Source organism: Neolamprologus multifasciatus, chromosome 14, assembly GCF_963576455.1.
Source record: "Neolamprologus multifasciatus chromosome 14, fNeoMul1.2, whole genome shotgun sequence".
In the NCBI taxonomy this organism is placed as follows: domain Eukaryota; kingdom Metazoa; phylum Chordata; class Actinopteri; order Cichliformes; family Cichlidae; genus Neolamprologus; species Neolamprologus multifasciatus.
The window spans coordinates 13582614-13607765 of NC_140452.1; the positions used below are offsets into that span (position 1 = coordinate 13582614).

Sequence of the window (25152 nt, forward strand, 5' to 3'; positions counted from 1 at the left end):
ATAATAAAAAAAACAACATAGTCCATATTCAGCTTAAGGTAATAACCGAGGAGGACACGTGCTATTAATATACTAATGTTGTAGAAACTGCATAACTCTGTAGCTTTGTACTTTCACATCTCTTTTGTTTATCATTGCTCTGTGTGAGTTTCCCTGTTAGAATTATAATCTATAAAACTGCAGTGTCCACATAGTATAAATACTAGAAGCTCTGTAGAATGGAACAAAATTGCAGCATGAGAGAGAGATCAAAAATATTAATATCTAAAATTCCCTCCGAGTTTCTTTCCCAGGAATTCTGCTGCATCCACCCAGAACAACCAGTGGAAAAATAGACAAATGCTTTCCTTTCCATGTCTGCATCCGTTTGAATGTTTGAAGCTTCACTGGGAAAAGACACACTCCATCAAGTACTTTTCTGAATGCAGCGAGTACATGTAACGCGTTACTTTGCATGTGAACTGATGACATCATTGAGGGCAGCCCCCCTCCCTCATCGTCTCTCTATCAGACGGGCTGCTGCTGCTGAGCTCCTGAGGATACACAGCCCTGCCCAGCAGCGGCTTTGCCCATTTGAAGAGGTGACCTATGCATGCCAAGTAGTTCTAAGTCCGGGGATATCCCCGTGTTTTTGGTAAGTATGAATTATCTCTTGACTCGGTGCGGAGGGCAGACTTTTTTTTTTCCTTGCTGCATCTGCAGATTAAATGGCCAGAATCACACGCTGTAGCCGCTAGTTGCTACTGTTGCTAGCTTCGATCGAATGGCTTTCCACTCAGATTAAAAATGAAGGATAATTAGCCAGAAGTGTAAAGATACTTCAGATTACGAAATGTGCGGGATGCTGCGGTTTTTTTCTTGCCTTTCAGGACATAAGATGTTGGTGAAGATGTGATTGCGACACGGAAAGAAGTGTTTTAAATCACTACAAGAAAGGGTTAAATTATTCCTTCAAAATCTTCTTCTCTGTACCAGCATTGTCAACCAGAGATTCACATCTTCCTGCAAGCAACAGTTTGTTTCCTTAAAATGTTGTTTTTACAGCGATATGTTCAGTTTCTCCGCACGTAAAGGCCCGGTTCTCCATTCTAGCGTAGGGGCACACATAGAAACGCACTGCAGAATTTAAACTTGTGCTATATTATCATTGTTTACATACATTTCAGATCACGCCCTGTTGTGTGGGCATCGACCAAAGTAACTCTTGCACCTTTGCGTTTTGTGCTTTGTGCAGGCTGTATTGTTTGAATCTCCATGTCTCCATGCAAGTGATGCACGGCCCCAAAAAACGGGAGCTAAAAAGAAAAGAAAGAAAATATCTAAAATGAGATCTTGTGGAGGACTGAAACAGAAATGTTTGCTATTTTCTTAAGTGCACTGTCTGAAACACATGTGTCATATGCTTACCAAAAAATGCCAGTTTTCCTACAGTGATCTAAACTATTCCATTGAAATGAGACTGGGCAAACTAAGCTTATATTTAATTGAGAAAGACACATTTTATGCTTTCCAGTGTAACGTTTCACAGCTATTTTAGTGAATAAGTACCATGGCCAGCTGGTATAAGGAAACATCTAAGAGACGCTTTCAAGTGGCAAATTCCTAAAAACAATTAAAGTTGCAGATACCTTTAAAATGCTATCATCTGCAGCATAGTGGAAAAGTAAGATTCAGATAATCTGGAGGGGCAAGGTTAGCATTGAATGATGGTAATATGGTTCCATGCATGGGCTCAGGAAAACTTTCATTTATTGAGGCAAAGTGGAAAGCTGTTCTTTGGTCAGGCAAATCAAATTTTAAATTATCTTTTGAAGTCATAAGTCCCGTGACTTTTGGCCTAAACAGGACGCGGATCAGCCAGAATCCCGGGATTCTCAATAATACTTTGAGGCTTTGGTCCAGTATCTGCCATAATTTCTTTGATCAGGGAATATGTTTCTTACTTCAGCAAGAAAATAACAAGCCACATTCTACACGTATATCACCATAGCTTTATAAAAGAGTCTGGGTGCTTAACTGGCCTGCATGTGGCCTGTGCATGACATCTAAAAATATGTACAACATTAATGAAAAGCATCTAACTCTTGAGCAGCTGAAATCGAAAACATGGCTCAATAGGAAAATATTTTGCTTTAAAAAAACTGCAGCAGGTATGCTCCTAAGTTCTCAGCTGCTTGCAGAATCTTGTTAAAGAGAGAGATGATCCTGCTACTGCCCTAACTGTTTAAAATTTGTGTATTTACAAAAAAGCTATAAAGCTTCTTAGTTGTGTTATTTGATAGGTAGGCCCAGTTGTTTTCTGTGGAAATGGGATTATAGTAAGTGAAAAGGAAATGTCTATTTGTGATACATTTTTTTTCAGTGCAATTAGTGTCGGGTATAATTCTGCTAATGAGCACAATATGAATTCAGATCACACACTGAAGGGCACAGCTTACTCACCCAAGCTTATTCAGCTCAAATTTTACTTGTTGTCTGAGCCCTGATGGTTACACAACAGTTTTTAGTGTCATCAGCATCTTTGGTGTGTGTGTCTCATGACCCTATGTCTGTGGCTTGGAGCACATGGGGAAAAATGTTAGCAATTTTACAGTTATAGCGTTAGCGCTTCACCTCTGTCTTTTCTCCTTGTCTTTATTTTCTAGTTTAGTATGAGCATGGAAGATTATGACTACCTGTTCAAAATAGTTCTGATAGGAAATGCTGGAGTTGGGAAGACATGTCTCGTCCGGCGCTTTACTCAGGTTTGTATGCTGTCTGTGTGTCTGAGTCTGTACCTATTGAATTACACAGTACAGAAGTGTTAAATTATAAGTTTTGCTTGTAATTGTAGGGCCTTTTCCCACCTGGACAAGGGGCTACTATTGGAGTAGATTTCATGATTAAGACTGTGGAAATCAAAGGGGAGAAGGTCAAGGTGCGCCAATGTTACATTTTTGTTTGCATTTATGTTTTGTAGCAGTTTGGACAGTTGCCTATATTCTTGACAATCTTATGTTTTCCAGCTACAAATATGGGACACAGCTGGACAGGAGAGATTTCGCTCCATTACTCAGAGTTATTACCGTAGTGCCAACGCCCTCATTCTTACGTATGACATTACCTGTGAGGACTCCTTCAGGTGCCTTCCAGAGTGGCTGAGGGAGATCGAGCAGTATGCCAATAACCAAGTGGTGACTATATTAGTCGGTAAGAACTTTGTTTTGTACTTGAATAACTCATGCTTATCTTTGTCATTAGCATTGTTTGGTATGATTTATTTATTTTTATTCTTGTCATTTTGAGAACGCACAGTCTTCTCAAATGCATCCCACACATGCTCGCATGCACATATCCCTCCCCATTCTCATCTGTCTCATTAAACACCCACCACTGTTTAGTCAGACTGCAACAAGCCAGACTTGTGGTTTGTTTTTGTTTAGTTTTTTTCCCCCCTGTTGTTGACAAATGGACATTGTGCGTTTTTATAGGTAATAAAATAGATCTGGCAGAGAAGAGAGAGGTCCTCAGGCAGAGGGCTGAAGACTTTGCTGAGGCTCAGAGCATGCTGTACCTGGAGACGTCAGCCAAAGAGTCTGACAACGTTGAGAAACTTTTTCTCGACCTGGCCTGCGAGCTCATTCGAGAGGCGAAGCAGAACAAGCTGGATAACAGTGACACTGCCCCGATGCCTGGAGAGGGTAAAACCATCAGTTACTTGAGCTGCTGCAACATCAATTAGAGAAAGCTCAGCCATGGGGCTGTTTTAACAGAGTAGCCATTGACTGTAGAGGTTAGATGACTGATCCCCAATGCCTCCGTCCCACTAAGATGGCATAAAGCCACATCTTAGTCTGGTCATTTCTAGTCCCATGCCTTTTTTAAGCTGTACAATGGAATTTATTACCTTAGTTTGGCCTTCCAGGACCGAGCATTTTAAGATGCTGCCATTATGGAGAACGTTTTTCCTCAGTGCAACAGGATGTAAAGTGTTTCCCTGATACAGCCGAGAATCTGAGTAAAGTTCAGTTTTATGATCCTCACAGTGAAATGGCAGGATTGTTTTTTTTCTTTTTTTTTCCTGTTGGGATTTTAGAATCCATTTTCATCAAATCAGTTTTCACCAGCAGTATTAAAATGAGCGAAAAGCTTTGCCAGGTATTTTGTTACAGATCCCACATAGTTTACAAAAGAATAATGAATCATTGGAGGTGATAGGTTAATGGTAACAATGTGTTTACATACAGTACATCTCATCGATTAACAGGTTTGATTAAATTGTAAACAAAAACGTTGCAAAAATGACCCTAAAATCTGTTGCACAATCGTTTATTGTCCACTGCAGTTTCTTCTGCTCTGAGATTTGTGTACAATTTGTGTAACTTTCATAATTTTACTTCTGAATCATTGTTTGCACCTGTCGTTACATACTGTGAAATATTAGTTCCCAATAAATGATTTTACCTGCTGCTAAAATGTGTTTGTCAAATAAAATAAACTGAAAAACACGTATAAATGCTACAGTATTCTGTGACGCCATTATTATTATTATTATTATTATTTTAGTATACTTGCAGTGCTTGTGATTAGTCCGTTTATTTAGTATGACGCAATTGGAAAGGCCATCATCAGCAGACTTTGTCAGCCGTTTATTTAAATGAGATTTTTTTTTTTTTTTGGTCATGTTTTTCTTACCCATAGGCGTAAATATTTCTGCCTCTGTTGTTGCTGCCTAGCCATGAAATTATTTGAAGGGTTATGTTAATGTAGTTTTGTATTACGTGTTGTATTTCATATGCTTTTATTGTAAAATTATCTCAATTGTTCAGCATGGTTAACCATTTTTTTTGTAGTGTTTAAATTTATCTTTCCTATATTTGCCATAACTGTAAAGTACTGTATCGCACAATGCCATATACTGCACACTTATTTTTATTATAACATGTTGTCTTTTGTTGTACAGTAGTACAGTTTAGCACTTTGCTTTTATAATTTTGTATTTTTCCATAATCCCTTTGTAAAACTAGCGAGCATTTTGTTTTGCCTTTAACAGCAGTTGCTTATAACTAATCCCTTGCATCTTCCTGTGAAGTCTCTATGGGAAATACAAAGGAAACACCATTGGGATGTTGTGCTTCTTTTCCTTTATGTGTACAAAATGATCCCTGGAATATTCTGTATAACATTAAACCTCTAAATACTCTTTAAGATGTGTTTTTATGTTGTTTTTCATGAACATTTTATTTTGAAATTTTCGCCGGAAGTTTGGTGGACCAGTGCAGGGAGAAACCGACAGCTAGCTAAAACAACAGGTTGTAGTAGTTACTGCAACGTTTCTGTCTAGTAGGCAATTACTTTCCAGTACGTGTGGTACAGTCTTCACTGTGAATAAATGTATTTAAATTTTCGTTAGAGCGTGAGACATTTTGATTAGTCAAGTACATGCTTTGTGACGTGTTTCCGATCATTTCATTACTTAAGAGTAATACGCCCCAACGAAAAGAATTGACAAAAAAGTTGATTCTGTTCATCTGGAAATATCGTTTTCAGCAGAATGTTTTGTTACTCATTCAAGTAACTTCTCTATCTCAGGTTAATATAGTTTTCTCCAACCTTATTGTCTTTGATCAATGGTCATGACAATTTGCATATTAAACTGACCTGAGCCCATTGGTTTTCAGTGGTGCTAGTTTTAGTCATTATGCAAACGTACTGTTTATAAGGTTGGGGAAGCCTGCATTTAGCTGAGATTGAAGAAGTCACTTAATTGAATAATGAAATGTTTCTACGTCCAGATGCACAGAATCAAATTTTAGGGATTTTCTTACTTGGATGATAGAGCGTGCATCAAGACGTTAAAGAATTTAAATGTATCTTTCATTACTAGTGCTGAAATTCTTAGTTTTAACTTTCGACCGGAAGTTCAACTTAAGGTCGGGACATTATGACGAAGCACGGCCGGAAGTAGCCATTAATGTAGCGTAACTTTGAGGACGTAACGAGTAGTTTGCCACTATTACAGTAATTAATATTTCTTCAGAAATTGGAATAACTATAGGTAGTCAAGCGCATAATTTTGTGACGTATTTCCGGCAATTTCACCGGTACTTAAGCGTGCATGTTTGACTTAATTAACTGCATTATGTTTGGCAGGTATCTGAAACGCTCTCTTAAGAGAGAAAATGTACGTAGTATTATTACTAGAATGTTTCTAGTGTAAATTACGTATACTGTATATAAAACCATCAGCCGCTGCATGACCAACTAGAACTCAAACTCCCACCAGCCATTGCGAACTGTCTACCATCTGCTGTCTGCTCCATAAACACAAGACATCGAGCTGACTGCAGCTAAATCAAACTTATTAAAAACATTTTTTAGACTTTGAACCTGATGTTTCCCGCCCATCTCCGGACAGCCTGAAGTCTGATACTAAATTTAGGACACGAGCTGCACAGCAACAACTCTCAGGATCTGCTGACAGGGTAGTCTCACTTCCTTTCTTTATCGGGACAAGTCTTCCTCAGTCATCCCACTGCAGACACAGACACACAGCTCATGGAACCCCGTCAATCATGCGCTGAAGACCAGTTTGTTGTGCGCTGAGTGTGACAGTTACAGCAATGAGGACTGGAGAGAAGGTTTTGGACAGAGCCGCAGCTACCTGCATCCTAACGTTGTGTTTTGTCTGTTTACACGTGACCGCTCTCAAATCGCAACTTTTTACCAGGCTGGGTGGGCTGCCTTACTCCACTGAGCCTCCAGTCAGCTATAAAACATTTTACTTTGATCAGAAGGTGAGTTTAAATTGATCAAAATGTACCTTTTGTCTTATTTTATACCTATTTGTCCAATTTTACACTATTGTGTTCCTCTTTCACTTCTTTATCTTTCACTTCCCCATTAAATACACAAATTGTGCCTTATTGGGAGTGGATTTAATGGTGCAAAAGAGAAATGATCCCACTGCTTTGTAGATAAAGCAAAGTTTTCTAAAAACAAACAAACAACCTCATCAAATGATGCTTACTCTCATTGACCACCTTTTTATGCCACTACAGTACGTTACTTGATTGTTTAGTGTGCAAATAATCGTACCACTTGCTCATTCTAAAATTTCCACTGCACTTAATTCTATAAGGTCCATGTGTTGTGTTTGCAGACAATAGGTGTTTTCATCTGGCTTCCTGTAGTGAAGGGAAAACCAAATCACAATTGGCTCTGTTCCTGCCAGCAGATCTGTAACTATCCTTCCTGGCTCCCTGCCTAAAGAGGTCTCTAGGGCTCAGTGAATGTGAAACATTTTACCTCAGGGGGGGTTGAAAGATCTTCACTCAGCTTTTACATGTTCCATTTATTTACTTTATAGAGATTAAGGTTACATGTAGCAGGTATGCAGTGCTACGCAACAATCATCAGGTTGCTTGTCTCATTCTCCTGCCCTTGTAGTCAGGCTATGGAAGCTAAACCTCTGAATAGTATTGGACAATTTGGTGCACTGATTAGTCAGAATTATTATGACTTGTTCGCTATTGACCATAAAACAAATACTTTGATACACTGATTATTAGATGCTACACAAACTTAATACAAATTATAATGGTTTCATATGTGCTTACCCCTATTTAATGAGTTTATATTTACAATAGCATGACAGTTAGTTAAACCCATTCCAAAACCCATAAGAAAGTTACAATACTGATAAAAGTTTTGAGTGTTGTGGCAATTTTTTTAAATACGTAAGAACAAATGGCAATGGCTAGGCTCTCACATGTGACTGTTTGCTTTATAATGTAGTAAATTAAGTCCTCTTTTTATGAATTGTTAAAAACATAGGAAAGTAGTGATGTCACTTTATTCTTTAGGGAATTGTTACAGTGAACATTAGTCTGGGTATTTTTAATATTTAATAAAACAATGAACCAACCAGTTATTCAAGAACATGATCTACATGTAGACTAAGAAGAAAATTTGTATATGTATTAATAAGTAGTAGTTACACACTGTAAATAATGTGTCTGTGCTAAAGAGTGTTTGGGTTAGAGGACAATGCTCCACACCTGGTCCCACCCACAGCATCCTGTGTAATCAGCCGAGCTGACAAGAAGATAAGGGCCATTTCCTCCTTTCTGACACCCACTGTCCCGTCTGATGTGGGTTTTTTAGCCAAGCAACAAGAAACTTGATGTGAAGAGAGCTCCAGCATTCATCATCAGGAAATCCTCTTGACTGCAGTCTGCCGTTAGACAATGAATGGAAATGTCCTTTAGCATCCTTTTAATGAACCTTAGCGGAGCTTGTTCTTAAGTTGTTTCCCTCGTGTCTCCATTTGCCGGACAACAGATGCAGCCTCCTGTCTTGTGAAGTTGTTAACATAGCGATCTCATAGATGTGCGGCACATGGTTTGAATTTTAATTCAAAAAAACCAAGTTGCTGCTTGGTCGCACCACATGGTGGCACTACTTACCAGGGTGGGGTTCTCTTATGAAACCAGTCTCATAGGTTTTGTGATGTGCATACTGAGTGGGTGCAATTGATACAGTACTCACCAGGGGTTCTTTTGGTCTTAATATATACAGCCACTTTAGTTTTGCCATTTGGAGAGCAGTTTTTTATGGGGTTTTTTCTGCATTACAAGAGATTGACATGTAACTTTATAAAAGAAAAGCAGGAATAAATGAAAACTCACAAAGTAACTCAAATGCTTTTACCAAAAAAGTCTAACATTACACTTCAGTTGCACAATACTACTGACTACTACCTTCCTGCCAAGCTGCTGAACTTTTCCTTTAAACTAACTGTCTCATGATCCCCTCACACTTAAAGCACTGCCAAGTGTGAAGGAGTCGTGGGTTGAATGAACACATTGTGGCCCCAGAATCTTTTTGCTGTCATTGGCTCATAAAATTGCTGCCTCCTTTGTATCCAACGAGGAGGGAACAGAGCGAGAACGAGGGGAAAAACAAAACCGAAACATTTTGTATGTAAGAATGGGGGGCTGTTTAAAGGGTTGGACGACTCAGTAGCCTCATGGGGCCGTCTTCTCTGTGAAGTTGTTGGTTTCTTTCTGCCTTTGTTTAATAAAGAATACAGGAAATATGGTTGAAAGGAGAAGATATCCCAGAATCCCTGAGGTTTTATGAAAGGATATTTCAGAGCTCATCTTAAGTGGAACTAATGCAGCATCGCTTAAAGTGGCTCCAGCATTTTTAAATACAAATTGGGGCTAATTACCCCAGAATCCAACCTCAGAGCTGTCATTTCCAAACATCATAGCTGGCACACAGCCAGGTATCCAGTGATTACACCTACCCCAAAGCAGGCTCTGCTCACTGGACTGCATCCCCATCATTTTAGTCTGATGACAAGTGTGACCAATCCCCCAAAGGTTTTCTTTTGTCAGTTTGTGGATCAAATTACCAATTTAAAACCACTTTGAATGCTAATCACTATTTTCAGATTTTCCTAGTTTCCGTCTATACCTCATGGTGCTCTTTTCAAGATGCTTCTCGCACAGTTGCCAAGTACAGATGCTTGTGATTATCTTATTTGTGATTGTGATTATTTTATTTGCTTTCTTTTTAAAATTGTCACAGATTGACCATTTTGGATTCCTTGAGGATGGCACCTTCAAACAGAGATACCTTCTGTCTGACAAATACTGGCAGCAGCCTGGAGGACCTATTTTGTTCTATACTGGAAATGAAGGCGACATAACCTGGTTCTGCAACAACACTGTAAATATCCAGGTGTTCTCTAGTGTATTTGCGTTGCACATAATCCTCAGTCTAATTCAGCACCTGTTGTTTTCTCTTTAGGGCTTCATGTGGGAAATTGCGGAGGAGTTAGGTGCCATGCTGGTTTTTGCAGAACATCGTTACTATGGAGAGTCCCTGCCATTTGGACAAGACTCTTACAGTGTAAGCGAAGCTGCAGAGTCACGCATGCACATCTAGGTCTAATTAAAATCTGATTAAATATGTAAGGTTGCATAATTTTTCTCCTTTCAGGGCTCTAAGCCAATAATTTCAATACAGCATTAACAAGAATTGACCCTTAAAAATAGATAATTCTGCAGTCACAAACACATTTTATTCCAAAAATTGGGGTATGAGCTGAAACAAATTCTCATATCCAGTGCTGGCACTTCATTTTGAACATTACTTCAGTTGTTATTTGTTTGCATTTGCAGGACAGCAAACATCTCAACTACCTGACCTCAGAGCAAGCCCTAGCAGATTTTGCAGTACTGATTCAGAACCTTAAGGGTACTCTACCTGGTGCTCAGCACAGCCCCGTCATCGCTGTTGGAGGATCCTATGGAGGAATGCTCTCTGCCTGGTTCAGGATGAAATACCCCCATGTAGTTGTTGGGTAAGATGTTATTTCTGTTATTAGGAAACATTAAATAAAAATTTGACTCATATGAATGTTAACTGTGGCGTTGTTTCAAACTATCAGAGGAAGGTAAAGGGAGAATTCTTTAGACAGAGTGCATGTTCAATGAGTTTTGCCTTCATCTCACAAAATGGGTGAGCAAATGTCTAACACCAGATGTTTATTTGAGCTAGCATGATTAATCTGTGCAGTCTGCTGTGTGTAAGACATTAGGCAGCAGAGCCTGACTTATCATTCTTTTGACTTCTTTACCTCTTTGTAATTGCCATTTTCCCCCAGCAAACATATTCACAAACACAGTGAAGACTGAATATTAAGGATGAGTGTGAATATGCAGTTTGGGTCATTTGGAAAAAGAAAAAAAAAAAGATTTTGCTTCTTCTTCTATTTCAGAGCGCTGGCATCCTCTGCACCAATATGGCAGTTCCCTGGTATGGTGCCATGTGGAGACTTTTACAAAACAGTAACACAAGACTTTGCCAAAAGTGGCATTAACTGCGATGCAAACATCAGAAAGTCGTGGAAGGCTGTAAATAATGTTTCTTCCTCAGGTAAGTTGCTGTCAGAAATATCCAAACATCCATTTTCCTCAACCCAGTTAAGGGTCGTGGGTGTGCTAGAGCCTTTTCCAGCTGTCATAGGGTCAGAGGTTTGGCTACACCCTGGACATGTCACTACTTTGTCGCAGGGCTGTCACAGAGAGAGATGGCCATTTGCACACCTACTCACACCTACAACCAATTTAGAATCACCAGTTAACCCCATGCATGTTTCTGGACTGGGGGAGAAAGCTTGAAACAACCCAGGCACCACACAAGAAGACCTAGCCTGGATTTGAACCAAAACCTTCTTGCTGTGACTCGACAGTGTTAACCGCAACCCCACAATGTCAACACTGAAACCCTGTTCCTGCACTTGTCCAGCCATATATGATTTAATATATTAAATTGGTATGTTACATTTTTTGATGAATGGATTTTAGTGGTCAGATAGTTTATTGAAGAGACTTCCCAAAGGAGAAAACATTCAGAGTCATGATATTTTACATGAAGGTTAATAAGCAGGCACTGGTTCTCATCTACTATTCTTTTGTGGAAGGGGCTTCTAGCTTCTTGCATGCTTGGTATGGTTCACTGTTGTTAGATTTTGTTGTTAGTATTTCTAGCTCAAGGCTAAATCAATTATGATAGTGGAAGCAGGAAAGTGTTCAGTGCCTGTTTTTTGTCATTTTCATCTGAAATGGATTTTGGAGAAAATATTCTGAATAAATGTTTTTTTGTTCAGTGATTCAGAAACAGCTGACAGATGGATGATAGTTGGTCTATTGTGTGAATTTTGGCTGCCGTTTTTTTTCTTTTTTTTCTTATATCAGTCCCCAAGCAAATGTCTCACTGACTGAAAACACTTTGAGTTCCACCTAAAATGATTTTTTTAAGTGGTTACGTTTACCTCACAGCTATGAATGCAGTGCTGTGAAAAGTATGTACCCGCTTCCTGATTTTGCTCTCTCTAGGTTAGGTTTAGTATTTGCCCCCTAAATCTAATAACTGGTTGTGTCACCATTGGCAGCAAGAACTACAATTGTCTAGTATTTGTTTGATGACCTGAAACATTTATTGTAACAAATACACGAAGACCTAAGAAATCAGGAAGGGGACGTGGCAGCACCACAGACCACGCCCCGCCACAGGGGGCAAATACTTCTTCACAGTACGGTATGATAATGAGGCTTTTTGTGCCTATTTTAAATAATATTTGACTACACGAGTCTCCAATCTGTCACCTAAACCAAGATCTGACTTTAAACTGATGAATATTTTCTTAGATATTTTGTCCCATTTTAGTATACGCCAGTGTCGTTAATGCAGTAGTGAAATGAACAGTATCATTCACATTAGAAGAGTTATTGAGCTAATGCCGTAATTATTTTTTTCTCTGTTTACTCAAGCGTCTGGTCTTCAGTGGCTGTCAGAAGAATTCAGTTTGTGTGCCCCTCTTAAAAACAAAAATGATGTCCTCACCTTCAAGAGCTGGCTTCAAGAGACCTGGGTGAATCTGGCAATGGTGGACTACCCGTATGAAGCTAATTTCCTCCAGCCGCTGCCTCGCTGGCCCATCCAGGTAAAAGCACCCTCCTGTAAAACACTCTATCTGAGATCCAAATCAATATTCTAGTTATCACTATTTAAATTTGTCGCAAAATTAAATAAAAGCTTTGGTTAAGCTCTATATTATCTATCCCTTTATATGACAAATGTTTTTTACTTTATTGCACCTTTGAATTGTGTTTGTCTTTGGTTAAGCGCCTAATTTAGCCCAACAGCCTGCCCTTAATTGAAATGAATGTGCGATTCAGCCGATTGTGATACAAGTGTTTGTTGTGGTCTTCCAGGCTTTTGTTTACAACAGCTGTCAAGTAACTTCATTAATATTCATAAGGATCTTGTTTCTTTTAGACTTAAAGTATTCTTTAGATGAGCAGCTACAAGTAAGCCGCTATTCTTTTCTTCTGTCGCACCAATAGTGCTTTCATTTGCACACTCCGTCAGATCTCTGAGGTGTTCCTGTTAGGACGCTCACATGGCACTACAGAAAGAGGTCATTTGCCCAGTGCAGCTCGTGAGGCCATTGAACAAAAGTTCACTGGTCCCCTTTAAATGGGGTTGTAAAAAATACTTAACAAGACTCTTGATGGGGAAGAATAATTGCTTTAACAGTAAGAAAAATGCATCGTGTTTATTTATTTATTTAATCTCGCCGGTGTTGTTGACATGACAAAAAATGCCATTTGTTTTAATGTAAAAGAGCTTGTGACATTACAGCACCTGTTTTCCCGAGGCTGATTGACTTGAGTGAAGTGTATTCTACCAGTCATCTTGGCACGTCACGTGTATAAACCAAGCTCCACTGCTGACCCCCGACTCTGTGTTTGCGGCGGTTCATACCCTTGGGAGTGGTCCGCGCATACTTTAACTCCTTCTCTTGTGGGGCATTTTTCGTTATTTACCATTTGGCCAATGAATAGATTGTGAAGCATCATTGTAGGTGAAATAAACACTAAATGGCCATTTGGAGTTGTTTTGGCTCTTTGCCTTTAATGTATGCGACCCCTATGGGTGGTTTAAGCGGTTTAGGCAGTGGGTGCAAAGAGGAGCTTTTTTAATGACAAAGCTAATGTGATTATCTGAGTGAGTGTGAGAACGGGGTATTGAGGGCTTAGAGGAGGGAAATCTGTTGGCAGAGATGAATGTATAAGCCTAATCCTATCTGAAAAGTAAGGAGAAGATGCTTTAGAGCTATTGCGGTGTTTTTTTTCTCCACAATATAAATCTTTGGTTGGACATGTCTGTGGCCCTCCTCATCCATCGACCACCAACTCCTCCCCAGCCTGCAGACAAAGGCCTTAGTAACAGACTCCACACTAGTGCAGCTCCCCTCCAACCTCCAACCAAGAAAGCCCACTTTCTCTGCTGCACAAAGAGTCCAGAACAACAGCCAACTCTACTGCTGCAACCATAACAACACAAAGTGCGATCAGACAAGAGCTAAAGCTAAAATATTGATCATTCACGCTATTAATTCTGAAAGTCAACCTATGGTCACACCAAAAATAGTTGAGGACAGCAAAACCTTTACATTTTAAGTTGTTGAGATCATTGGCTTTAAGTAAATGGATTTTTTTCCCCACTAGTGCCAAGATTAGAACAATAAATTCAAGTTCATTCTGGGGAATTTCATATGCAAATCAGGCGCCACCACTTTTTATGTGGAAAACACTTTATGGGCTACAAGAAAGCAATCTTTAGTCCTGTAAACAACTTGGATGTGCTGATGGTTTTTTTTGGGGGGGTTTTTTAAGAAGCTTTTATGGTGTAATGTAATTAATTGTGTTCTTCTTTGGCTTTTTTTAACATGTTTTAAGGTGGTGTGCAAGTACCTCAGCTTCGATTCTACCGTGTCTGACTACCAGCTGCTGCAAGGTGTTGCCCAAGCAGCAAAGGTTTACTATAACTACACCGGAAGCTCTCCCTGTCTAAACACATCACAGACAGCAACCAGCAGCCTTGGCTACCTCGGCTGGTTTTACCAGGTGCATAAAACAGCGCAGGGTTCAGTCACGTCATGCTGAATAAATCGGTGCACAGAGGTGTGAGTGGGCAGCTTTTCCTGTCACAATGAATATGTATTCAATCCCTTGTCCCCAGGCCTGCACGGAGATGGTGATGCCCATGTGCACAGATGGCGTGCAGGACATGTTTGAACCAGAGGAGTGGAACTTCCAGGCCTTCTCTGATGAGTGCAAAGCCATGTTTGGTATCAGGCCACGGGCTGACTGGGCAGGCACTGTCTACGGGGGGAAAGAGATCTCCTCTCACAGCAACATCATCTTCAGGTAAACATTGCTTTTAAAATACCAGATTTAGGGATTTCTTGAGATTTCGGGATTTGTCTAGGGATGCAAAAGTAAGTTAAGTGCAGATTCTGACTGCCTTGTATTGCAGGTAAGTTCACATGTGGGTAGCCACGCAGGGAAGACACATATTAAACCTAAATGGCTCTGAATATATATATATATATATATATATATATATATCAGTTTTTAATCTCAGCACTGACAGATAAGACTGCCACTGGTTCAGTCACTTCAAAGTATTCTTGTGCATTCACAGAATTATCAGATATTGGAGTACAAAGACACTTTAATGTGTCCATGGCAGAAAATTCCTGGCTTAACTATTGCTAGCTATCAACATTGTTTCTGCTTTCACATTTCAGTAATGGAGGACTCGATCCATGGTCATCTGGTGGAGTGACTTCCAACATCTCACATTCTCTGGTTTCCATTATGATTCCCGATGGAGCCCACCACTTAGACCTCCGCTACAGCAATGACCTTGATCCACCTTCAGTCCGTGCTGCCCGGGCGTTAGAGGTGAAGTATTTTCAGGAGTGGATCAACAAGGCTAAAAAGGCATATAGAGCTGCACCAACCGGCTAGTCTCCAAAAGCAGCACAGTTCTACCCAACGAGGATATTCATGATGTCCAAGATTTAGCTTTAAATTGTGCGACACGTTTTTGATTGTTTTGTGGGGGGGGGGGGGGGGGGGGGGGGGGGGTTCTCGGTGCTTTATCTATCACGATGCCAAAGTTTGTTTTTTCTCTGACCAATTTAGAAACACTCCGCTTCTTTGGGTCAAACATTAAAATCTGAAGGGCTCGATGACAAAATGTACTGATGTTGCTGCAAAAACAATTGACCTGTTTGTCATGTACAAACTGTTGAAAATAAAGCTGCAGGGTAAATACATTTTGATTCTTTATTTCTGCAATCGCATTATCATCATAATCATCAAAAATCTGCATCATTCTCATTTTGTCTCTCATGTAAAGTTTTCTAAAAAATACCCATAAATGTCTCTCTACCTCCAAAACTCACATGTTACTCTTTTGGAATTTATTGCAAATTTAGAGTTTCTGGTGTTTTTTTGTCACGCTTGTCAGTTAGCCGTGGTTATTATTCAGGCATCTCTTAAAGTTATTGTAATATGCAGATTAAAAAGTCTCAGAGGAAAATTCTGGCACCAAATACAAAGGCAAAGCATTTTTGAAGGCTTTCACTGCACTTGGTGTAATATGAAGCTTAATCTGTTTGCTGTTCACAGGAGGACACTGCCTTTCATGCATTTTATCATTTTCTCAATACACTGGAATTCCCAAATAACACTGCTTCTAATGAAACAGATTAAAAAGCTCCAGGTTTACTGTCGTCTAAGCCTTCATATTATGTTTTGAGCACTTACAGATGCGCTGTTGCCGAGCACACCCTTTGTCATATTTTAGATAGACTGGGGACTTTAACTTTCATTTCCAGCTCTCAAGAACAATTGCACGTGCTTGAGATTTAATAAAAACCCAATCGGAGGAGGCCAATAAAGTGAGTGGTGGGAGATTATTGCAGTTTTGCCTGCTGACCTTACCCCTGCAGACCAACCTGTGGGATTCCCCTCGACACGCATTAATTCACTGGCTGCCATTAAAGCACTAAATTGTGGCACCAAGGCAGCCTGTAGACTCTGGTTTGTCCCCCCTGCAAGTAATATTATTAATACAATTCCTGTGGTGCCAGAGTAGTTGAGAAAGGTTGATGGAAGGTTAAGAGTGAGGCGGTGAGTAGTTGCAGGAATCAGTTGGGATCCAAGAAGCTTTCTGTAGTTCTGTGAACTGGCTTTTTACTTTCTTCTTCTTTTTTTTAAATGTCAAGATAAAAGACTCAAATGTCATGAAAGAACTAAGACTAAACTCCACCGCCGCTAATGAAAACATGTCATCCTGCTTTGTAATTTTCTTTGAACTACTCTCTCCAATACTTTTTTTTAAACCTCTTCTTTTAAAGCAAAAGCCCCTGACATGACATGACCTTGTGATGCAGATGGGAAACATGTCCTGCACTGGTATGTGGGTTGATTTTCAACCAGGAGACACAAAGCCTGACTTTTCAGTGTTTTGTCACAGGCTTGACTGAATTTCAGACGCCTCGGTAGAAAGAAACATGGCTAAACATGGGGGAGGATGGGGTCTCGGCCACTAAATGCTCTCCTTAAACCTTTCTCAGGACTTTGAGGGGTCATTAATTTTGCCAGCATTTTCTACGTCTCTGACACTGGCCATCAATCAGAGCTGTTTTAAGTATTCAGTCAACCCCAAATTCTGACTATGTCCCTGCTCAGACAGGGACCACACACCAGTAGGAAGAGATTAAGCCTGTGCATGTCACATCACGTTGTAGTGAGCACCTCACTCCCTTGGGGTTGGGTGCTGCTGAATAAGTAAATTCCCAGAAGCCCAGAGGGTGTGGTGGTAATGTTTAGCAATATCTCAGCAATACGGAACAACTTGCGTGTTTTAGGAAATTTATCTTCCTCCCGTATTAAAGTTCAGTGGTTTAATAATTTGTCTCTAAATCTTGGTATATTAAAGAACTCTAACAAATAATGTACATTTGTAAAAGTCTGTTGGAATCAAAGTGTCACTCGTTTTTTCAGTATATATATATTTACACACACAGACACACACACACATACACACGTATAACTTTTTGAGCTGCTCTGCTCCAGCCCCATCCCCTCTCACCCTCTCAGCCTTTATTCAACAATAGAAACTTGTTTCCGGGATCTGTGCGTCAGGCTCTGTCATGTGAATGACCCACCAGCACAAAAGCCAAGACCCCCCGACTTGGAAAAAAAGGGGGATATAGCTGCCATGACTGTGATGATGTCACTTTGCCAAAACTGTGCCGTTAGCAAAGAGAGGAGACAAAATCGGTTTGGGCAGGCATTAAAAGCCCCTGCACTGAATGCATGCGATGCCCTGATAAGGCTGCAGCTGTTTTCCCCCCTGTTTTTAAGATAAATGTAAACTTTTTTGGACATTTATTTTGAAACATTTATGGAAACAGATGAAATTGCTCGTGCACTTCACAAGTTCTTGTTTTTTTCACATAGTTGGCAGTTGTATAAAAAGTAAGATAGTCTTTGTTTTGTATCCACCTGCTGTTCTAATATTTTTTTTCTTCTAGATTTGTGTTGTGTGGCTACAGATAATTAGTGCTATCAGTATCACTGGCCCTTTTCTCCCTGGAATTACCATAAGAAAGAATTTGCCACCACTTTAGACTTTTTCATGTCTCAAAAACCCTAATGAGTCACCGCTTCAACTCAAATGGATCTTCTGAAAGAGGAAGGATCTTCACTTGTTACCTTTTCAGTTATGCGCCTCCAGGATCACTTCAAATAATTAATGAAGCTTTAAAGTGATTCAAGGATGTGCCAGATAGAAACTGTTGCATTGCCTTGTAAACCGAAATACTGAAAATATAAGCAGGGTGAAAAAGTGGCTGCCAATTTGATCACTCCAACAAAAAAAAAAAAAATTCCACTTAAATTCTGATAAGTGCTGGCAACTTAACAATCTGGCTCTTGGACACATCCTCCATTGTATTCACTGCTGGCCAAGAAACTTCCTGTAAATACGTTATTGTTTACAACAGAAGTTTCATACCCAGGATTTCTTAAGGTCAACATTTCTTCTGGCACACTAAGCCTGAACTGCACTTTATTCCCCTTTAATTTAACAGCTCCGGCAGCTTTTCTAGTTAAATCGACTGTTCATTATTGAGACCCATTTTACGAAGGGGCTGTGAGGTGCAATTTAATGAATCTCTGGCACAAAGCTCCCTTTCAGTGCTGCACGAAGAATAGAGGCTATTTAGACCCTGTAGGGCTTTATGTCAAAGGCAGCCCATAATAGTTGTCAGGCCAGGGCAGAAATTCCCACTGGCCTGGGAATGCACTAGAAATCAACTTTTGCCATGAGCAGATTAAGACACAAGCAAGCAGTTGGGAAGATTCTCCCATATAGTGGCATCTGTTTAGACGCTTAGATTTTCCCACAGTCAAAAAAAAAAAAAAAAAATCTTTCCCTGTACTGTAATGTTGTGATGTGCTAGCTCTGTTTGTCCCTGTGCCTAAATGAAAATTAAGATTATAAATACATTTTTATTTGGGTATCCACACTGGAAACAAAAATATAAGTATATTTTTCCTTTTTTATTTTAGTGTTTGGAGAAAGACGAGAGGAACGTGTGAACAATGGTGTCGGCTAGTTGAGGAAAGTTATTTACGTTTTTTCTTTTTTGGGGGGGTTTAAGCGTAGTTTGTTTGATAGTCATGAACGTAACAAAGGAGGATATTGTTGTTTAAGTGTAACAGAGATCATTTTGTATTACATTTCTGCCTCCGTACTCTATCCACCATGTTTTTTTCCCTTCTCACTGTAACAGTAATATCCTCGAGTTTCATGAAAGCTTTTTTGGTTCAGAGCACACACAAACAGTTAAACTAGAGGGGGAGAGTTCTGACAGAGGTTATTGTCCTCGGCTCAGCAGGGAATTTCAGACAAATCCCTCTTAGATGCAGGTGGTCGGGCACAAGCAAAGAGTTAAGTCCAGCGGTCCCATTGCCCCTCCTCTTTGATGTTCTGACATCATTTGTCCAGCCCCCCGAAAGATCTCCTTACTTTCCTCAGAGCGCGTCACTTCTACTCTGGAATGTTTACAGGAACTTCATGAGCAGCATCAGGACCAAGTTTTTATCAGAGGAAAAAGGGCATGCTGTGAAGAAATTTTGGGTTCAAGGATCACAGTGGATGCCACAGGTGTAGCTGCTGGGCTCAACAGAGTAATGGCTGTTCAGACTGCAATCATGAACCCTCAGTTCATGAATTTCTGCTTCCCTGGCTCTGTGATGGAGTATGATGTGGAAAAAAGTCTTGATGGAAGTCTCCTGGGCGAGACAGAAAATGATGAGGACTACAAAGAGACGACGAGGGATTTGTTGAGTTTCATAGACTCAGCCTCCAGCAATATCAAGCTAGCTCTGGACAAGCCAGTGAAATCTAAAAGAAAAGTCAACCACCGGAAGTATCTGCAAAAGCAGATCAAAAGGTGCACTGGCATTATAACACCAGGAAATGCTGCAGAGGCCCCAGTAAAAAGACAGGGTTCTCCACTGACTCAGCCAAGCACTTTGCAGAGCAAAACTCTACCTAAGCGTGATGGTGTTCAGGCCAACTTGCAGAGCAAAAGCTTGGCAGCTCTCTTCAGCCCTGTGAAGGATATAAGGGGTGAAAAACCCAAGAAACCACCGCTGAGGCATCGCAACCTGCCCCCTTCTTTCTTTACCGAGCCTGCTAATTGCTCCAAAGTCAGTTCAACATCTGGGATGACGCTGAAGGACTTGGAGCGAGGCAATCCAGAGGCTACAGAGTTCTTTGAGCTCTTGGGGCCCGATTACTGCAACATGGTCAGCGATCAGGATATTTATCAAGGCATGCCTCTCCGGGTGCAGCCAGAGTTGGGAGGGCCAGATCCAGCTTCCTACGATACTCATCATTTAGTTGGTGGCCTCCTCTACTCTGAACCCTGGACTAGCTGCTCAGGACCCTCTAAAAAAGTAGGGGAGAGTCTGCGTACAGGCCCAGCCCAGCCTCCTGTCTACTGTCAGTCTGAGGGTGCTACGGGGCCCATAGAAGACAATGCGCTGTGCACTTTAGCCTTTCCAAACTTCTTTGCAGACTGCCCCATACCTCAGGTCACCTACGATTTAACTGGTGGTTATAACAGGGCTAATTATTCATCTCTATGAGAGGCTGACAATTCTTTTGGCTTATAATATGCAGATAATTATGTTTAACAGTAGTTTATCATATCAGGTTTGTTGTGAAAGCAGTGTTGCAACTGGAAAACATGTAGTATCATCCCTACTCAACAAAGTGTGTCATGCAATTACTTCTGGAAAAAAAGTAACTGGATACCAAGTGCTTCTTTCACTCATAGTTTTTCCACTTGTGATAAAAAGCTTCACACATGTATATGATTGCGTCTCTCTCAGGCAATTTATATTGCAATCGATGAAAATGCATTTGATTCTGGCTATGCTGTTGCTTTAGTTAAGTTGTCCACTTGAGAATGTGCAAATCAGACTACAGATTATAACATTTATATATTTTACAAAAATAATCACACAAGCAGCACAAATACTTGTTGGTTTAGTCCACAAAGCATCTCTTTCTGTTTTTTTTATATATCATAGGACTGTTTGACAAAACAAATGGAGCACTTTTCCTGCAAGTAACATTTCTGTGCAGCAACATAAAAGGGACTACTAATTTTAATTTTCAAACAGTAATGTCTGATGCTGTGTTTGCTTGATGAAGTTTTATAGCTCTGAAGTTATTTTCAGCTGGAAGAATTTCACTTGTGCCCTTTTGTCTGTGGAAAAGCCTTTAATGTATCTAGCTATTGTAATAAGAGGAAATAAAGCTGGCCTTTATTACTGTGTCTGGTTGTGTTCATTGTGGAAGGCAAGGTTTAATTATCATGAAGAAATGAGGATACAAAGCAGAAAACATCCATGACTGAAGATGTATGTTTGTAAAATATAACAGAGTTAATCTGTATAAAAGTACACACACTTTGCTGCATGGTGCATTTTTACAATTCTTCTGGATGCTTGGAAAAACTATGTGCTACATTTTGTTGACAGAAAATAATAAAACCTATGAAAAGCTTCACTTTACCTTTGTGATTTTGAAGTAAACACAATTACTAAACTTATAACATTGATTACTTTGCACTACCACTGCACTGGAACATTAGGTGGAAAAATATCTAAATATTGTCATTTTGCCCATATGTTTAGTTTAAGTTGAATGGCAATTTAATCTTGAAACCCTTTAAAGCATAACCTTTGCACAGGAGGTCTCTGGAGATTTGAATGCCAGAATCCTCTTAATGGTATACAGCGTTACCTCCCTCTGCTGGCTGCTAAAGGTTCATTCATTTGCATTCTAACATCGAAACTCATCCCGGCCCAGACATTTGTCTTGAACTATCACTCTAGAGCCTGCATGAAATGACAGGGGTTGAAAAAAAAACAAGATTTAATATGAAATTGTGTCATGAAAAATGGTGACTTCGAGGGTCCTGTAAACCATAGCGGAACTCTAGGGTCTGCAAACATGAGTGTTCTTTAATAGAACTTGAACATCCTTGTTGTTCTGGGGTCACAAATACTAGAGACAGAACTGCAATTACTCATGATTGTTTTCGAGGACCCAATAAAAGTTTTGCCGTGACATTGAGGCATTTCAGTGCAAGGCGAGAGATGAATTTGAAGTCAAGGAAAGTTCTTAAACTTTTTTCTTTACTCATTTTGCCCCCATATTTTTTAAGCACAATTACTGATTTATTTTTACTTCAGTAACCATGCACAATCTGTCTCAGCTCTGGTCTCTGTCACACTCTTTACATGTACACATATGTAAAAGCTATTCACCTCTTGGCAGCTTAGATCGAATACAAGGTTTGGACACAATTAACCCCAGTTTACTGACCACAGTGGACTCATTTTGTCAATTTTGAAAATCAAAAATATGCCTTTAGTCTGTAAGCCGGTATTTAGCAAGTGCGCTAGATGGCAGTATTGTTCTGTTGAAAACCCAGTGTCCACCACTCCCATCCAGACACCAATGATATATGGCATTATGAATGTAATTCTAGCCTCTTATGCAGAGTTGTTCTGCACACACCTGCTCATAAAATGAATTTGTCATGATTTAGTAAGCTGCACTGGAATGAATAGTTGTAAAGTAATTTTTTAATTTCTTGGTCTTTTTTCATTTTTGGTTTAAAAGAATCCTCACTCACCACCAATAAGATGCTGTAAGCATAAACAATTATGGTGCATATATCCATTGTAATGTACCCTCTACTATGAAGCTAATATTGTCTGCCAGTCTTTTGTTTTACCTCCTGCCAGTTGGGTTTATTGGAAACTGGTCAACATTACCCCCTGCCATACGCGGGGAAAAACAATATCTGGTGACTTGCAATACAGCAAACTATGCTCACAGAAGGCATACGGATTTTCTGTCTCTGAGTTAACATCAACTGATACATTCAGATTAGACCCCTCTGATGATGGAGCCACTGCTGAAAGCCTCGCTTTCATTTGTGGCACACAGGAGTAGCAATGTTTGTCAAAGGGATTAACAAGATCTGTGTTAGTTCTGACCTGAATACCAAGAGGCAGATATCTTGGTAAACGAAATAACAATCAGCAGATTATCTAGCATGGCGTGTGATGTCCTTTAATGCAAAAAGGAAAAACAAAAATACAGGAGCTCATAATGTCAAGTGCATGCACACATATGAACTCAACAGAATCTGTATTGAAGCAAACCCCACTGCAGAAGTTCAATTTCCAGTGTGCACAATAATGTCTGTGCAACACTGGAAAATGAGAATCTACTTCCATGTTTGCCCTCTCACTGACCTTTCACAGCTTGTCCTCGTGTCTTGTTAACACCACAAGGCTGAAAGCACTGTGCAAGATGATATTCACGAGCCTTTTTTACCCCTCTCCATGACAACCTTTGTCACTCACAGAATAACCATTGTATGTTTACAACTGAAGGCAAATAAATACTATAATAGTAAGACTTTCCATATAGGTTGCTGAAGCATCACCATTATCTTAAACTAATTTTAAGTTCTACAAATTATGTAAAAAGAAATGCTGGATGAAATTAACTGAGAATCGCTCCTCGTATCAGGTTATAGCCTATTTGCTTGTAAATATTACATATTTATTCGACATTTCTCTCAAATGCAAAGTACTATATCTTTAAAAGCCCATCTATATTTCAATGTCAACAAGTGCCTTTCTATTACCAGTGCAGATAGCCACTGATGTATTCATTCTTCCAAAGATTTCCTCTCTAAGTCTTCAAATAGATCTTTTGCCTGCAACAAACTGAACTTTGAATCCTTAAATTTGGAAATGCTATTTTATCACAAAGCATGTTGTAGGCTGCTTCCCATCTTTTCAAGGGCATCATGCTGCAAGTTCTTTAAGGATTGTAAACAAGGTCAGCGCTGAGAGATCTCTTCACAGTACGCCCTGCAGTTCTCACATCTTATTTTGCAAGTGCTCAACCAGCGGGAGCAGTTAGAATTACAATCAGAAACAGGTTTACGTACACATACGAGGAGTGTCAATCAAGAAATAGAGGGTAACTAGTGTTTATGCAAATTAAAAACAAATGAACATACATCTACCGAAAAGACAAGTGATCAGTTAACATTCATTGTAACTCATGGGAAATCCCTGCCTGACCCCCTTTTTGTCCATGTTGTAAGATTAAACAAAACAGTGGTTTGCTTTCAGCACAGTATATTTATTTCCATATGCATGTCATGTCTCACCGCTTTCCATTTAAGTCTGCATTCATTTTCAGTAGCTATGACGCACTGTTTTCTACCTCGAGGGTGTTGTGGGTATGCTTGCTTACATCTCTGTGTTTTTGTCAGTGTGATAACAATTGCAAGCTGTGCAGCTGACAAAAGTCTTGGCTAGATTAAAGACAATACTGCCTAAAAATTCTTCATCGCCAGCAGATGCTACTCATATTGAAAGACAAAACTCTCACACCGCGAAATATCAATCAAAAATCAACTCCCTGCAAAGATGACAGATTTTGATATCTGCTGCTGTTGTTTTGACCTTTCACTTAAAACCTGCGCTGTCAAGAGGCTGCAGAAAAGCCAAACGATAGCGTCACTTTAGTAAATGCAATTATGGCTTGGTGTTTTTTCTCATGTTTTAATAATTAACACAGAATAAACACAAGATATTGCACTACTGATCAACTCCATATATACACACACACATACACATATGTGTGCATGTGTGTTACTTGTTGAGTCCCTTTCACATTGAACAACCCATCCATCCATCTAAGTCGGGTCACGCTTGGGGGAGCTAAGTATCCATAGCATGTTTTAGCCAAGCAATTTCCTCAGGTTTCCCCACTCATAGTTGGTCACGCTCCATCAGAGTCACAGCTAGAGATTTTGTGGCTCTTGACAACAGCTAAACAGAAGCTTTAATACAATGAATATCTTGGGTATTTTCCAAGGGCCTGTCCAGATCTTGGCCCCCTGAATTATTCAAGGTATGTGTTTGTGGTCAGTAAACACTTACTGATGTCACCCTTGTTGCATCAGTTTCTGCTCCTGTATTTCAGTCAGTATTAAAAGCAAAGGATGACAGGTGGAAAGAAAAAAGAAAAAACAGACGTGGATGTACTTTAGATTATATTACTAACTGGATATCAAGAAAACCTTCTTGACGTTGTCCTACCACATACTCT

General features: G+C 39.8%; 3 protein-coding genes across 4 annotated transcripts; all 3 read left to right on the forward strand.

Annotated features, from left to right (window-relative positions):
• Positions 1 to 474: 474 nt before the first annotated feature.
• rab30 (RAB30, member RAS oncogene family) lies at positions 475 to 4498 on the forward strand. 2 transcript variants are annotated; one of them, XM_085131410.1, is made up of 5 exons: positions 475 to 634; positions 2651 to 2744; positions 2834 to 2917; positions 3006 to 3189; positions 3471 to 4498. In XM_085131410.1, the coding sequence occupies exons 2-5, from the start codon at positions 2652 to 2654 to the stop codon at positions 3719 to 3721; spliced, it is 612 nt and encodes a 203-aa protein (XP_084987536.1). In that variant the 5' UTR covers positions 475 to 634; position 2651; the 3' UTR covers positions 3722 to 4498. The 2 variants fall into 2 exon arrangements, with proteins under 2 accessions (XP_084987536.1, XP_084987537.1); XM_085131411.1 differs by having other exon boundaries at positions 476 to 634; positions 2646 to 2744.
• A 1641-nt stretch (positions 4499 to 6139) lies between these two features.
• prcp (prolylcarboxypeptidase (angiotensinase C)) lies at positions 6140 to 15686 on the forward strand. Its single transcript, XM_085131403.1, has 9 exons — positions 6140 to 6776; positions 9577 to 9717; positions 9799 to 9900; positions 10173 to 10354; positions 10772 to 10929; positions 12327 to 12499; positions 14301 to 14468; positions 14584 to 14771; positions 15155 to 15686. Exons 1-9 carry the CDS (start codon positions 6603 to 6605, stop codon positions 15375 to 15377), a joined length of 1509 nt encoding a protein of 502 aa, XP_084987529.1. The 5' UTR covers positions 6140 to 6602; the 3' UTR covers positions 15378 to 15686.
• Positions 15687 to 18966: 3280 nt separating this feature from the next.
• On the forward strand, positions 18967 to 21277 carry fam181b (family with sequence similarity 181 member B). Its single transcript, XM_085131407.1, has one exon. The coding sequence runs from the start codon at positions 19620 to 19622 to the stop codon at positions 20580 to 20582; it is 963 nt and encodes a 320-aa protein (XP_084987533.1). The 5' UTR covers positions 18967 to 19619; the 3' UTR covers positions 20583 to 21277.
• Positions 21278 to 25152: the final 3875 nt, after the last annotated feature.